The sequence below is a fragment of the Scyliorhinus canicula genome, chromosome 3 (genome assembly GCF_902713615.1).
Source record: "Scyliorhinus canicula chromosome 3, sScyCan1.1, whole genome shotgun sequence".
Classification (NCBI taxonomy): domain Eukaryota; kingdom Metazoa; phylum Chordata; class Chondrichthyes; order Carcharhiniformes; family Scyliorhinidae; genus Scyliorhinus; species Scyliorhinus canicula.
In genome coordinates, this window is record NC_052148.1 from 106199220 (window position 1) to 106214291 (window position 15072).

A 15072-nucleotide genomic window follows, 5' to 3' on the forward strand; every position below is an offset into this window, starting at 1 on the left:
TTGCCCAGGATTACCTGGTATCTCCCAGCAAGGAAGCCACGTTGTTGGGCAGTCTGGTTTCTGGACGGGCTCCCTGACGCCAACAGCAATGCTCGTCAACTGCCACACTGTTCCCTGCCATAACCCCTCCCCGCCACACCCTCCCTGCCCCTCTGTAAACTCCCTCTCCCTGCCACACCCTACTGTCAACCCCCCATCTCTATGCCACCTCCCCTGCCAACACCCCCACTATCAAACCCCTCTCCCTCCACCAACCATCCTTCCCTTCCCCCAACCTTCCACACCCCACCCCGGCCTCTGATTGGGCCAGCACTTCTTTCATTACAACTACAAAAACATCAAGGTGTAACAGGTTTTAAGCAAGCATAGTGGAAGGAGGAAGACAAAAGTGAAGGTGTGTTATGGGATGAAAGATGAGAGAAATTAAATGACATAAAGGGATGTAACAGGTCAAGTTAGACTTTTATTTCTTAAGGGAGATTTAGATGAGAAAACAGAATCGTTACCAACAGCAGCAGATTCTGATTTGAAATTGTTGAACTCGGTATTGAGTCTGCTAGGCTGCCAAGTGTCTCCCAAAAACACTTCCTATCTTCTTGACTGTTTACCATTTTGCTGATTTCACACCATCTGCAGACTTTCCAATGATGGCCCGTATACCCAATTCCAGGCTATTGATGCCCTGTATACCCAATTCCAGGCTATTGATGCCCTGTGTACCCAATTCCAGGCTATTGATGCCCTGTATACCCAATTCCAGGCTATTGATGCCCTGTATACCCAATTCCAGGCTATTGATGCCCTGTATACCCAATTCTAGGCTATTGATGCCCTGTATACCCAATTCCAGGCTATTGATTCAAATCAAAACAAAACTGTCGCCTCAATGCTGACCCTTGCACAGTTCACTCTCGTCTGTAAAACAGCCTTTCACCTGATGCTCTGTTTTTTTTGTCCTTCAGATATTTTCATGTGAAGTCCAAATACAGGTGAACTCTGGGTGAACTCCTCAGCTGAGTGGGCAGCATGGTAGCACAGTGGTTAGCACTGTTGCCTCACAGCGCCAGGATCCCAGGTTCGATTCCTGGCTTGGGTCACTGCTGTGAGGAGTCTGCACGTTCTCCCTGTATCTGTGTGGGTTGCCCCTGGGTGCTCCGGTTTCCTCCCACAAGTCCCGAAAGAGGTGCTGTTAGGTAATTTGGACATTCTGAATTTTCCCTCATTGTACCCAAACAGGCGCTGGAGTGTGGCGACTATGGGATTTTCACAGTAACTTTGTTGCAGCGTTAATGTTAGCCTACTTGTGACAATAAAGATTATTATTATGAGTGGGAGGGCAGTTCCGATCAGCAGCATCACCTGACGAGGCAGTCACATGATCATATTTCCAGTAAAATATTGAGACAGAGTTGGTGCACTCTGAACTGGAAAGATTGGTAAACGCTTTTGTGAGTTTAGGTTGGACCGTCCAACTTGGACGGCAACAATGTCCTAATAATAACCAATAAGAATAACGGCAGGGGGGAGTTTGATATGAGAATAGCAGCCAGTGAGACTGCAGGCAGACGGTCGATGCAGTAGGAGCTGGAGTGTCTCCCCGGGAGACAGTGTGTGAGCGGCGGGATGGAAGCGCTGCCTGCTGGCGCTGTGCTCGGTGCTGCCGTCCTCACTCTCCTGGCTGCGCTCGCCTTCCACTTATTCGGCGACTACGTGCGCAAGTGGAACGCCATGAAGCGGATCCCCGGGCTCAGTCCCACCTACCCGATCGTGGGGAACGCGCTTCTCTTCAAGACCAGCGGAGAAGGTAGCTACCCAGGGTGACAGAGCTGCCCAGTGTCAAGCGCTAAACCTTGTTAACCGAGTGCCTATTTAGTTTGAACAAAATCGGACTTGCTTTCATGCCACAGAGAGAGCGCTCATGTCCCAGATAGTTCACAATTTACTGAATCCAGCAAGATAACTTGTTCAATGTTGAAAATCAATCTTAAATGTCAGAGTGAGTAACTGCACCCAGTATTCCAACATGGAAACAAGACGAGGTTTATGGTACTTCCTGTAATTTTTAAGTTGAAATGTTTTGCCACTTTCTTTTTCAAATTTAAAGAATATTAGTTTTTTTCTAAAGGTATATTTTAAAGAGTCACGATTAAATTATGATCTGTGTAATCAGCGCCGGCTCTAGGGTTGCTGGCGCCCCGGGCAAGCTGAACTTCGGCGCCCTTGGGGGAGGGGGGGCGGACACGTGGGGGGGCGGACGCGGGGGGGCGGACCTGAAATGGGGGCGGACCCGAGGGCGGGGCGGGGCGGGGCGGGGGGGCGGACCCGAGGGCGGGGCGGGGCGGGGGGCGGACCCGAGAGGGGAGCGGACGCGGGGGGCGGACCCGAGGGCGGGGCGGGGCGGGGGGGCGGACCCCAGGGCGGGGTGGGGGGGCGGACACGCCGGGGGGGCGGACCCGAGGGCGGGGCGGGGGGGCGGACCCGAGGGCGGGACGGGGGGGCGGACCCGAGGGCGGGGCGGACACGCGGGGGGCGGACCCGAGGGCGGGGCGGGGGGGCGGACCCGAGGGGAGGCGGGGGGACTGAGCGGGGGGGCGGACCGAGCCGGGGGGCCGCCCTGGGGGCGGGCGGCCACCGCGCATGCGCTGGTTGGCACCGGCGCAACTGCGCATGCGCGGGTCCCGAGTCTCTGGCGCCCCCGAGCACATGGCGCCCCGGGCGACGGCCCGAGTTGCCGGTGCCTTGAGCCGGTCCTGTGTGTAATTCACGTTCTGCATTTATGTAAGCAGGATTGTAACAAGCACAGATCAGTGATCAAGAACCTCAAGAGCATCAAGAACCTGTGATTTAAGAAATAGTTTGTAGTTCATAGAATAACAATTGGTTAAATATATTTTTATTTGTTTATAAACATATATTTAGGCTTATGCTGACAAGTGGCATGTAGCATTTTGCCTCACAAGTGTCAGGCAATAACCATCTCCAACATGAAAATCTAACCATTGTGCATTGATATTCATTCAATGACATCAACATCGCTGAATCCCCCACTGTCAACATCCTGAGGGTTACCATTGACCGGGCACTTACACTGGACTGGCCATATAAATACAGTGATGGGCTCCCCCATCCACAAGTATTTACTCCCTCCATCACCGGCGAACAGTGGCAGCCGTGTGTACCGTCTACAAGATGCATTGCAGTACTTCACCAAGTTTCCTCAGACAACATCTTCCAAACCCACAGCCACTCCCATCTAGAAGGACAAGAGCAGCAGGCACTCGAGAACCCCACCACCTGTAAGTTCCCCTCCAAGTGAATCAGTATCTTGACTTGGAAATATATTGCCATTCCTTCACTGTCGCTGGGTCAAAATACATCAACTCCCTCCCTAACAGCACTGTGAGTGTACCTACATCTACTGGACTGCAGCGGTTCAAGAAGGCAATGCACCACCACTTTCTCAAAGGCAATTAGAGATAAGCACATCCCATGAATGAATTTTTAAAAAATCAATTAAAAAAATATGCCTTTGAAGTGTCATTTGTACTGTACAATTTGATTTTCTTTTTAGGGATCTTAATCTTTTAAATACTATTGAAGAGAATGAAATTCTTGGAGTGGTCATAAAAACTACAGACTTATTAAATCATGTAAATGAGAATCTGGTTTCTAATTCAGTATCCTAAAGTTATTCCTGCATATATTGTATACATTAGTGTATTCTCTAAGTTATGTGATTAACAATTATTTTTGGGTTCTTTAGATTTTTTCCTTCAACTGATTGAATTTACCACCGAGTGCCGAGATGAACCATTGATGAAACTGTGGATTGGACCACTCCCCTTTATTGTGTTGTTTCATGCAGAGACTGTGGAGGTAAGTTCCAGACAAATGGTCTTTGAGTCTGTGGTTGATTTACAAAAAGATATATTCTGATTCATTGATGTGATATGTCACTACCAAAGCCTAAGTGCCCTTGAGAAGGTGATGGTGAAGCACTTTTGTGAATGGCTGCAGCCTATGTGGTGAAGGTATTCCCACAGTGCTGCTAGGGAAGGAGTTCCAGCACTTTGACCCAGCAATTGTGGAGTGGTGGTATATTTCCAAGCCAGGAACTTTGAGGTGATGGGGATGGTGTTCTCATGCCTCTATTGCCCTGTCTTTCCAGTTGATAAGCTGTAATTTGGAGTTGCTGCAATACATCTTGTAGGCAGAATACATTGCAGCCACAGTGAGAGATGGGGTGCCAGTAAAACAAGCTTCCTTATCTTGGATGGTATTGAGATTTTTGAGTACTGTCGGAGCTGCATCCACTGAGGAATGTTCAGGATATCCCATCACACTAACTTGTGCCTTGTGGGAGGGTTATGGTGGCATAGTGCTTATTTACAGCCTGCTTCATGAATTTTGGAGATCTCAAATCCCACCAATTTATATTCTGTTAATTAATTAAATCTAGAATTTTCTTCATGATTCATATTGACTTCAATTTTACGAGGTCTCCTGAGGGTGCTTTAAGGTCACACCTTCTGGAATTCAACTTTTTTGTCCATATTTGGACCAAGGCGAGAAAGAGGCCAGAGCAGAGTGGTTCTGTTGGAACCTAAACTGAGCATCAGTGAGCAGATTATTGGTGAGTAAGTGCTGCTTGGTGGCACTGTCGATGTCAGATTCCATCGCTTGGCTGCTGTTTGGGTGGTGATGTTCCAGATTTAATTTTCATGATGAAGAACATGGTCCATTAAGCCTCTATGGTTCCTTTGGCAAAATACCCAATTAATTCCAGTCCACCACACAGCCTTATAATTTTTTTTGTATTTGTCTCCTCCTCGGTTGAATTGGTTTTTCAGGCAGTATGTTCCAGATCACACCTTGCTTCTTTTGCTGTTTACATTGATCTGTCTCTTCTGGTTAGTGTCACCTCTGCAACTGGAAACATTTGCAACTTATTTACCTTATGGACGCCACGGTAACACAGTGGTTAGCACTGTTGCTTCACAGCGCCAGGGTCCCAGGATTGATTCTCACTTGGGTCACTGTCTGTGCGGAGTCAGCATGCTCTCTCCGTGTCTGAGTGGGTTTCCTCCGGGTGCTCCGGTTTCCTCCCACAAGTCCCGAAAGACGTGCTTGTTCAGTGAATTGGACATTCTGAATTCTCCATCTGTGTACCCGAACAGGCGCTGGAATGTGGCGACGAGGGGATTTTTGCAGTAACTTCATTGCAGTGCTAATGTAAGCCCACCTGTGACAATAATAAAGATTATTATTCTAAAGATTAAAATCCATGGCTGCCACATGTTTTGCTCGAAGAAGAGTGACTGACTGGGCATGAAATACTTAATTGCATAATTTTCTACTTTGGTGGCTTCCAGTGTTGCAGCTGTACTGGAACAACCTGGCCTGGCCATGATTAGATCTGGAGAATAAGTCTTCAACAATATAGCACTGTGATTGAGGCCCATTGCTTTAGCTGTTTTTTTGATATTATGTGGCGTGAATTGAATTGGCCTGTGTGGTGCTGGGAGGGGGCCGAGATGGATCTACTATTTAGCATATCTGGCTGATAGTTATAAAAGGCTCAACTTTGTCTTTTATACTTACATTGGGCCTCATTGAGGATGGGGATGTTCATGGAGCCTCCTCTCCCATTAGTTGTCTCATTGTCCACCATCATTCTTGACTGGATGTGGAAGGACTGCAGAGCTTTCATCTAATCTGGTATTCGAGGCAAGGTACTAACATGGATTGACGATTGGCTGTCAGACAGAAGGCAGAGAGTTGGGAAAAAAGGTTCTTTTTCGGAATGGCAACCGGTGACAAGTGGTGTCCCGCAGGGTTCAGTGTTGGGGCCACAGCTGTTTTCTTTATATATTAACGATCTAGATGACGGGACTGGGGGCATTCTGGCCAAGTTTGCCGATGATACAAAGATAGGTGGAGGGGCAGGTAGTATTGAGGAGGTGGGGAGGCTGCAGAAAGATTTAGACAGTTTAGGAGAATGGTCCAAGAAGTGGCTGATGAAATTCAACGTGGGCAAGTGCGAGGTCTTGCACTTTGGAAAAAAGAATAGAGGCATGGACTATTTTCTAAACGGTGACAAAATTCATAATGCTAAAGTGCAAAGGGACTTGGGAGTCATAGTCCAGGATTCTCTAAAGGTAAACTTGCAGGTTGAGTCCGTAATTAAGAAAGCAAATGTAATGTTGTCATTTATCTCAAGAGGCTTGGAATATAAAAGCAGGGATGTACTTCTGAGGCTTTATAAAGCACTAGTTAGGCCCCATTTAGAATACTGTGAGCAATTTTGGGCCCCACACCTCAGGAAGGACATACTGGCACTGGAGCGGGTCCAGCGGAGATTCACACGGATGATCCCAGGAATGGTAGGCCTAACATACGATGAACGTCTGAGGATCGTGGGATTATATTCATTGGAGTTTAGGAGGTTGAGGGGAGATCTAATAGAAACTTACAAGATAATGAATGGCTTGGATAGGATGGACGTAGGGAAGTTGTTTCCATTAGCAGGGGAGACTAGGACGCGGGGGCACAGCCTTAGAATAAAAGGGAGTCATTTTAGAACAGAGATGAGGAGAAATTTCTTCAGCCAGAGAGTGGTAGGTCTGTGGAATTCATTGCCACAGAGGGCGGTGGAGGCCGGGACATTGAGTGTCTTTAAGACAGAAATTGATAAATTCTTGATTTCTCGAGGAATTAAGGGCTATGGGGAGAGAGCGGGTAAATGGAGTTGAAATCAACCATGATTGAATGGTGGAGTGGACTCGATGGGCCGAATGGCCTTACTTCCGCTCCTATGTCTTATGGTCTTATGGTCTAATCTGTCAGTTGTAGGATTACAGAGCTCTGCATGTTGCTAGATATGTTTGAGGAATTACCCCCTCGGCCCACCGTGAGGTCCATCACGTCAGGGCCACACTGGTAAATCCCAGTAGTGATCCCCGCCTACATGATTCCCAGCCAGAGGACCAGAGAATCACACGGGCCCGGAGACTTGGTGCCCGGCCTGCTTAGTGGATGCAAATAGGTCATTAGCACCCATTTGCATCCTCCCGCCAGCATGTGGGCATGAGCCCCGATCCCGCCACCAGCGGTGGGAGGTGAGGGCCGGAGCATCGCAAACGAATCAGCGCCCCCGGGTGCCCGGCACCAATCCTGCTTTCCTCCGGATGCCCCATTCTCCTCTGCATCAGGACCCCCTCTGCCAGCATCGCGAGGTGGAGAACGCACACTAGTGTTTTTGGTTCTTCTATTTTGAACTGCTAGAATAGAACATGGCGGTAGTTTATGATTTGTTACAAGTACATAAACATTAATTGTGATTCTATTAAAAATGCAGGCTATGATGCATCTAACAATGTATCGTCTTGTAATCCTATAGGTGATATTGAGCAGTTCCAAGCAGCTTGATAAATCCTATGCATACAAGTTTCTTCACCCCTGGCTTGGTACAGGACTGTTGACCAGGTATGATTATTACATCTACATATATCTGATAGAGCCTTTGCGATGGTCAGATCATGTAATGGTTATCTGAAAGTAAGTTTCTGCAAAGCTCTCTTGGTAATACAGAGCTGTCATTTTCCATAGGACTGTAGTAATAGTGCAAGATATTTTGAAAGTATGTTTAGATTGCCTTTGTTTGGTCATGTGAGTATATTGTAAACATTCCATTCCCTCCCTCCTCTGCTTCAGTTCTGCTGTGGCTCTTCCTTTTGCTGGAAAGATGTCAGGCAGGAGTCTAATTGTTATTTCAGTGGTATTCACTTCAACCAGGGCATGCTCAAAAATGTCACCGAGTTACAGAACAGTTTCCCCTAGCTTCCTCTGTTGTCAGGTATCACCTGAGCTTTGTTCACCTCACTCTGGTATTACCTTTATGAGGTGAGGAATAGTCAGTCAGTCAACCTGTCCTCATTGAGAAGGGTTATGTTACACCTGCTGTTGCTTTTACTACTCTGAGTGACAGGCATCTTTATTAAAAGCCATTAATTATGGTTGGAGCCCATTACATTTGGCCATATGCAGTCAAAGCTGGGTGTGAAGTGATATTTGACTAAATATCATTGACATTTGGGATCTGACATTCAAGCTACCCATCTTCAATTTATTATGTTAACACCACCAGGGAAATAGACGCATCAATGTCAATGAACATTTGGATTAGGTTATTGCAATACATACTAAATAATTCAAAGATTTGATGATTCCTTTTAACTAGACTCCTTAAAACAAACATTTATTTAACAAGTGTCTTACTGAATTTGTGGCTTTAGCTACACTAACTCTTTAACTGGCACATACACAAAGCCAGGAGACATATACTCTGACACGTGAAAGAATTGTGCTCCTATCCAGAAGTATATTATGTTCCTCTTCATCTTTTTGGCGGAACACGGGACATGGAATGTGACAATTTGAGATGGAATTTTCTGAAGTACAGTGGAGCTGAATTTATTGGCTACAATGAAACAGTTGAGTTATGTGTTTGTGAATTTGAATCTGTTAGATCTCATAAATGTTGAGAGAATGCATAACTGGCCTTTCAGTATGATTCCTTGTGTTATCACTAGGCTCAATTATGGAGCCATTAGAATTCAGCAACCTACCTTCTCAAAATAACTCGGTATCCAATCGGGGAGTCAGCTTGACTTGTGAAACAGGTGCTCGAAGCTCAGTTGTCTTCCTCATCTCTGCTGACTTTCACTTCCATTGACGTCAGTGACAATCAGAAGAAATGTATAATGGCCAACTAAATTATTATCACCTTGTTCACACTGTTCCCGATATGTTTTGCTATGAAATAAAAGTAATTCGGACACGGGATTAATTATTAGAACTTCTCTCCAAGCATCAGTGCAGTTCCGTGATCAAGGAACTAAGGGCGGGAGTATCCGAACCCACACCGGGTCGGAGAATCGCCAGGGTGGGTGGAGGTGTTTGAATCCCGCCATGCTGCTCCGACGCCGGGATGCCGTTGAAAGCGCCCCCCCGCGGCGATTCTTCGCGCTCGACTGGCTGACTGCCTACCGAGTTCAGCCGAGTCCCACTGGGGTCGTTCACGTATGATCCTGGTGGGGAGGCCTCCACGGTAGCCAGGCCCGCGTTTGGGGGCTATCAATCGGCGGGCACGCTCATTCCGGGGGGGGGGGGAGCTATGTTCCTCTACGCTGGCCCCTGTAGGGCTCCGCCATGTTGCCCGGGGGCCAGCGTGGAGACGGCCGTGGCGCGCATGCACGGACCCGCGCCGGCCCTGTAGGACTGGCTTTCGGCGCCAGAGCAGTGCACAGCACTCCGGCGCGGTTCTAGTCACTGAGGATGGGGAGAATGACTGGGCCTGAAGGCCCGTTGACGCCAGTGTCGCTCGTGCCGGTTTGGACGCCGGCGTCAACACTTGGCTGGGATTTCGGAGAATCCCGGCCCAAATGTTTATTTTTGTGTTAAAAATACTGTTCACTCAAAACATTGCGAAGATACGGACTGGAATTGATGGGTGTTCACAGCACTTGGCTTCTCGGGTCCCACCGCTAGCGCATCCCCACCGCGGTTTTCCCAGCAGCGTGGGGTGGCGTCAGTGGAGATTTCCATTGACAGTGGCAGGACAAGATGATCACGCTGCCAGAGAACGGCACGCCGCCTCCCACCCCTGAGAAATCTGCGGCGGGAAGGCCGGAGAATCGTGCTCACAGTTAATCATGTCAGCAAAACTGCACTTTGTTCAGTTCTTTTAGATTACATTAAGTGAGTTAATTGCTGTGCTGTACAATTGGGAAATAAATTGGGCTGAAAGTTCAGCTATTTTGGCAGGTTACCCTATTAGTGAACGCAATGAAAGGTAATAGCGCGCATTTCTCTCTGATATTAACTATACTGAGCTGGCAGTGGGATCTTCCATCCCGCTGATGGGGCACCTCCCCCCCCCCCCCGCGGGTTTCCCAGCGGTGTGGAGTGGATTCAGTGGGAAGTTCCATGACAGTGGCAGGATCTTCAGATCAAACCACCGGCCAATGGCAGGAACCCTCCTGCCAGCGAGAAATACCTGTCTTGTCCATATGAAGGTCTTTTACCCTGTAATGTGTGTATTTTTTGTCTCTATGAGGTGAACATATGGGGCTGGATTCTTCCAGCCCTGGGCCAGGCCGGAGAATCCCCGCGACTGGGCCACGCTGCCCCACGCGATTCTCGTCTCATTGTTTATCCCTACTGATTGTGGTCTATGGGCCAGCAAATCTGGGATCCAGTTGCAGAGGGAGGAGCCAAGTCCTAGGTTTTGGAGTTTTGAGTTGAGCTTGGGGGATTATGGTATTGAAGATGGAGCTATAGTAAATGAATATGAGTCTGACGTAGGAGTCTTTTTTGTTGAGATGCTCTGGACATGGGTGTAGGGGTAGGGCCAGAGAGATAGAGTCTGCTGTGGACCGGTTGCGGCAGTATGCGAATTGCAGTGGATCAAGGCATTCTAGGAGTATGGAGTTGATGCATCTCATGACTAACCTCTCGAAGCACTTCATAATGATAGATGTCAAGGCCATTGGAGGTAGTCATTGAGGCACGTTGTCTGGTTCTTCTTTAGCACCGGTATGATAGTGGTCTTCTTGAAGCAGATGGGAACCTCGGACCGGAGCAGGAAGAGGTTGAAGCTGTCTGCGAACACACCTGCCAGCTTGTCAGCGCAGGGATTCCGGCTTTCTATGGGTTCACTTTCAAGAGTGTTGATCTGACTTCTGAGACTGTGATGGTAGGTAGGTATAGGTGTGTCCGAGGCTGTTGTGGCAGTTAACAATGTTGCTCGAAACGAGCATAGAATGCATTGAGTCATTGGAGGGGTGCTCTGTTGCCAGAGATTCTACTCTGCTTTGTTTTATAGCCCGTAAGCCTGGCCACAACCGACGAGAGTCCGTGTCGTTAGTCTGTGCCTCTAGCTTAGTCTGGTATTGTCCCTTGGCACCCCTGATGTCTTTGCGGAAGTCATCCCTAGATTTCTTCTATCGGTCAGGGTCACCTGTCTTGAACGCCTCAGACCTGGTCTTCTGTAGAGAGTGGATCTCCCATGGTTTCTGGTTGGGCAACGCATGCACTACTTTCTTTGGTACGCAATCTTCAACACACTTGCTGATGAAGTCTGTGACGGTGGTGGCATACAAGTTGGCCGCTGAGTTCTTGAATATGGACCAGTCCACTGACTCCAAGCAATCACGTAGGAGCTCTTCTGTTGCCTCGCACTAGCATTGTGCACCCTTCTTAACCGGATTCTCTCACTTAAGTTTCTGCTTATATGCCGGGAGAAGGAGCACTGTCCTGTGGTCTGATTTTCCGAAGTGCGGTTGAGGGATGGAACGGTAGACACCCTTGACGGTCAGGATATTGTCCCTGACTGCGCCAGAGCTCTGGGCTCGAGTACCATCTCAGGACTTGATGGGCAAGGAAAGCGTGTTCACAATGTGGCCAAACAGGTTGAAAATCCTTCCAACCTGAAAATCCTTCCAACACATCACAGTAGCAGGCGGAAGAGCAGGAGAGACGCCTGGCCGGCCACGTGATGGAAAGAAAGTTAGAGCCTTTATCTTCACGATCCATAGCTCCAGGCTGCAACATGCTTGTGAGATCTGCATGTTGCTGAGGCAGCTTTGACTTCCTGAGTGAACTGTAACACACCACATTAATATAGAAATGACTATTTAAATCTGATATTAGTGTCACAAAGGGTGACTTGCTTTGTACCATGAATACTACGTCATACGTGTTCAATGTGATAAGGTAACATATTGCAACATCCTCTCGCTGATAAGATTGAGGAAAGTGCCACAAATTACAATTAACATTTCAATTGTGCATGTCAGTTGTTCTTTTTTTAGAAATTCATTAATAAAAATCATTCATAGGATGTGGATGTCGCTGGATAAGTCAGCATTTATTGCTCATCGCTATAATTGCCTTTGAGATGCAGCACAATCTGCAATAATCCTATTGAGTTACCCACTCTTGAATATGAAAAAACAGCAGGGGTTCGGGGAGAAATTAGGGGAGTAACCAGAAACGTAACTGGACCAGCCATGTAATATTGTGGTATTCTGCAGTGAGTTATCCACCTCGTGACTCCCCAGAGCCTTTTCACCATCTGTAAGGCACAAGTTCAGGAATGTGATGTGTGACTTGATTGAATGAGTGCGGCTTCAGCTTGAGGACATGATTGGCACCTCACTGACCAAAATACATGTTTGCTCCCTCTGTCACCAATGCACAATGGCAGCAATGTTACCATATTGCAAGATGTACTGCAGAAACCAAGGCTTTTTTGACAACACTTTCGAAACTCACGATCTCTATTACCTTGAAGGATAAGAGCAGCAGAGACATGGGATCACCACCACTCCAAATTCTTCTCCAAGTCACATACACATCCTTATTTGGAATCATGTTACCGCTTCTTCACGGTCTCTGGATCAAAAGCGTTTTTGTAAAAGTATGAAAGCATTTCCCAACAGTACTGTGGGTATATTTACACCACATAGAATTCAGTACTTAGAGACAACAATTCACCACCACCTTCTCAATATCCGAGAGAAATGTAAGCTATTACCTTTTGGTATCTTCACTAAGAGGGTAACCTGCCAAAGTAAATACATTGTCAGCTCAATTTATTTCCTAATTGTACAGCACAGCAATTAACTCATTTATGACAGTTCACTTTATGTAATTTAAAAGAACTGAAGACAAAGTGCAGTTTTGCTGACAGATGCCCCGTTGTGCCTGGCCTACCTCCTCCTAGTCCCGGAGAATAGTGGGAGACTAAACAGGATTCGCACTGAGCGCCGAATGGAGCGTGGTGGAGCGGAGATAGAGTCCCTCGCTGGGCATGAACCAAACTCACATACTTAAATAAGTCTTTAAACTGATTTAAATATGCGCAGCCCATTCGAAGCCGATATCTCCCGGCTTCCGGGACTTTCCGTCCCCACTGGCGCAGTGTGAGGCCGGCACACATCAGTATAGGTTTCCAGAAGTGTGAACCAGACGAGATGGCCACACCCGAGGGATTAGAGGCCATTGGAGCCCCTGGGTAGGCAGGGCAGGACAGTGCTCTGCCACTGCCCTCAGCACCCTAACACTGGCAGTGCCAGGGTGCAGTGCCAGGATGCCAACGGCACTGCAAAGGGGCAGGACCTGAGAGGGGTGATGGCCATGAAGGGGGGAAGAGGGGGTGGAATTGAGGGTGTGGGCCTGATGGGGACGTGTGGAATGGGGGATGTTGGAGACCCCATGTTGGGGAATCACTCTCTTGGGTTGTTAGGTGGGGGGGGGGAAGAGAGAGAGAGAGGGGATGGCAGGGAGGGGGTCCGATGCCCCAATGCTAGTAAGGAAGGAGTCAGGTGGGGTGGGGTGGGTCCGGCCCACCCTCATGCCTACGTGGTGTTGGGGGCGGGGGTTACACGGACATTTAGTAGTGGAGAGGTGGCTGCCACTGCGGCATCGAGGGTTGGGTGTATTGCCCATGTCTGCAGGGTGCCGCGTTGCCTGTGAGTGGCTGTTTTGGAGGACCTTCAACTTAACTTTGAAGTTGGGCTGCCCTGATCTCTGGGAACCGGTCTCGTTGTGGTCTTTAGCTCCCACTCCAGAAATGATTTTGGGCTGAATTCTCTGTTTGGGAGACCTTTCTCCTGGAGGAGTAAAATGGCTTTTATCTGCTCTGGCATTAGGAGAGATACCCAGGAGTGATTCACTCCCTTACCATGCAGATTCCCCCACCCACATTATACATTTCTTCTGATTTTCATTGACGTCAATGGAAATGAAAGTCAACAGAGATGAGGAAGACAACTGAGCTCCGAGCAACTGTTTCACAAGTCAAAATGACTCCCGACTTGATCCCCAGTTCTTTTGAGAAGTTAGGCGTGCTGGATTCGAATGGCTGCATAATTGAGAATCAGAGAATGATATAATCCCAATAATGCAGAAGGAGGCCATTTGGCACGACCCTTGGAATGAGCACTCTGCCCTATCCCCATAACCCCTGGGCACTAAGGGGCAGTTTAACATGACCAGTCCCACGTAACCTGCACATCTTTGGTCTGCGGGAGGAAATTGGAGCACCCGGAGGAAATCCACGCAGACGCGGTGAAAAAATGCAAACTCCACAAAGACTGTTCTCCAAGGCTGGAATTGAACCCAGGTCCCTGGCACTGTGAGGCATCCGTGCTAACCACTGCGCCACTGTGAGCCTAATGATAACACAAGAAATCATAGGCAAAAAATGCTGGCCCTGCCAGCAACGCCCACACCCGATAGAGGAATAAAATGAAAAGTGGTGTTAAGAGGAAAGCTCTTTGAAAGAGCTGCTAAAGGCGCAGTTTGCTGAATAATCTCCTTACACGCTGTATAATTCTAACTGCAGAATAGTATCATTTTACTTTTGATTGAAAGAATCAACAGATCATTGTTTCATATTAAATAAAAACAGGAACAGCTGATTTTGATTTGAAATGAAATGGAAATCGCTTTTTGTCACAAGTAGGCTTCAAATGAAGTTACTGTGAAAAGCCCCTAGTTGCCACATTCCGGTGCCTGTTCGGGGAGGCTGGTATGGGAATTGAACCGTGCTGCTGGCCTGCCTTGGTCTGCTTTCAAAGCCAGCTATTTAGCCCTGTGCTAAACCACCCCCTTTAAGTACTGCTGCATGATATAGGTTTGCATAAATTGCCAGTCACTTGCAAATGCTTAATTCGCTTGCATATAACTCTCTCTGTTGGTGTATTGGAAGCTTGTCCTGTTTGTCTTAATAAATATTTTTTCAAAATGATGAAAAATTTGATATAATTTCCTTAAGATATTGTTCCGTAACACAACGGATATTTAGATATGTATTCAATGCTCTCCATCTGTGTTATTTCACATCATTAAAGTTGATAAAAGCAAATGATCTTATTTGTGGAATTTGGAGATATGGACACTTGGGATCATTAATATTATTGCAGCTTCTTGTCTGAGGTTGGCCTCCTCCCTTTTAGAGATACTTTATGAAAATGCAATAAAATAATGTCTTACTGTGTAGAAATA

General features: G+C 47.6%; 1 protein-coding gene across 1 annotated transcript in view; it reads left to right on the forward strand.

The window, feature by feature from the left end:
- Positions 1-1381: 1381 nt before the first annotated feature.
- Positions 1382-15072, forward strand: part of LOC119962863 (cytochrome P450 4V2-like) — a 55775-nt gene continuing 42084 nt past the window's right edge. Inside the window, exons 1-3 of the mRNA XM_038791063.1 lie at positions 1382-1804; positions 3764-3876; positions 7400-7485. Of these exons, the coding sequence (XP_038646991.1) occupies positions 1624-1804; positions 3764-3876; positions 7400-7485 (380 nt within the window). The 5' untranslated portion in view covers positions 1382-1623. The remainder of the gene's footprint in view (positions 1805-3763; positions 3877-7399; positions 7486-15072) is intronic.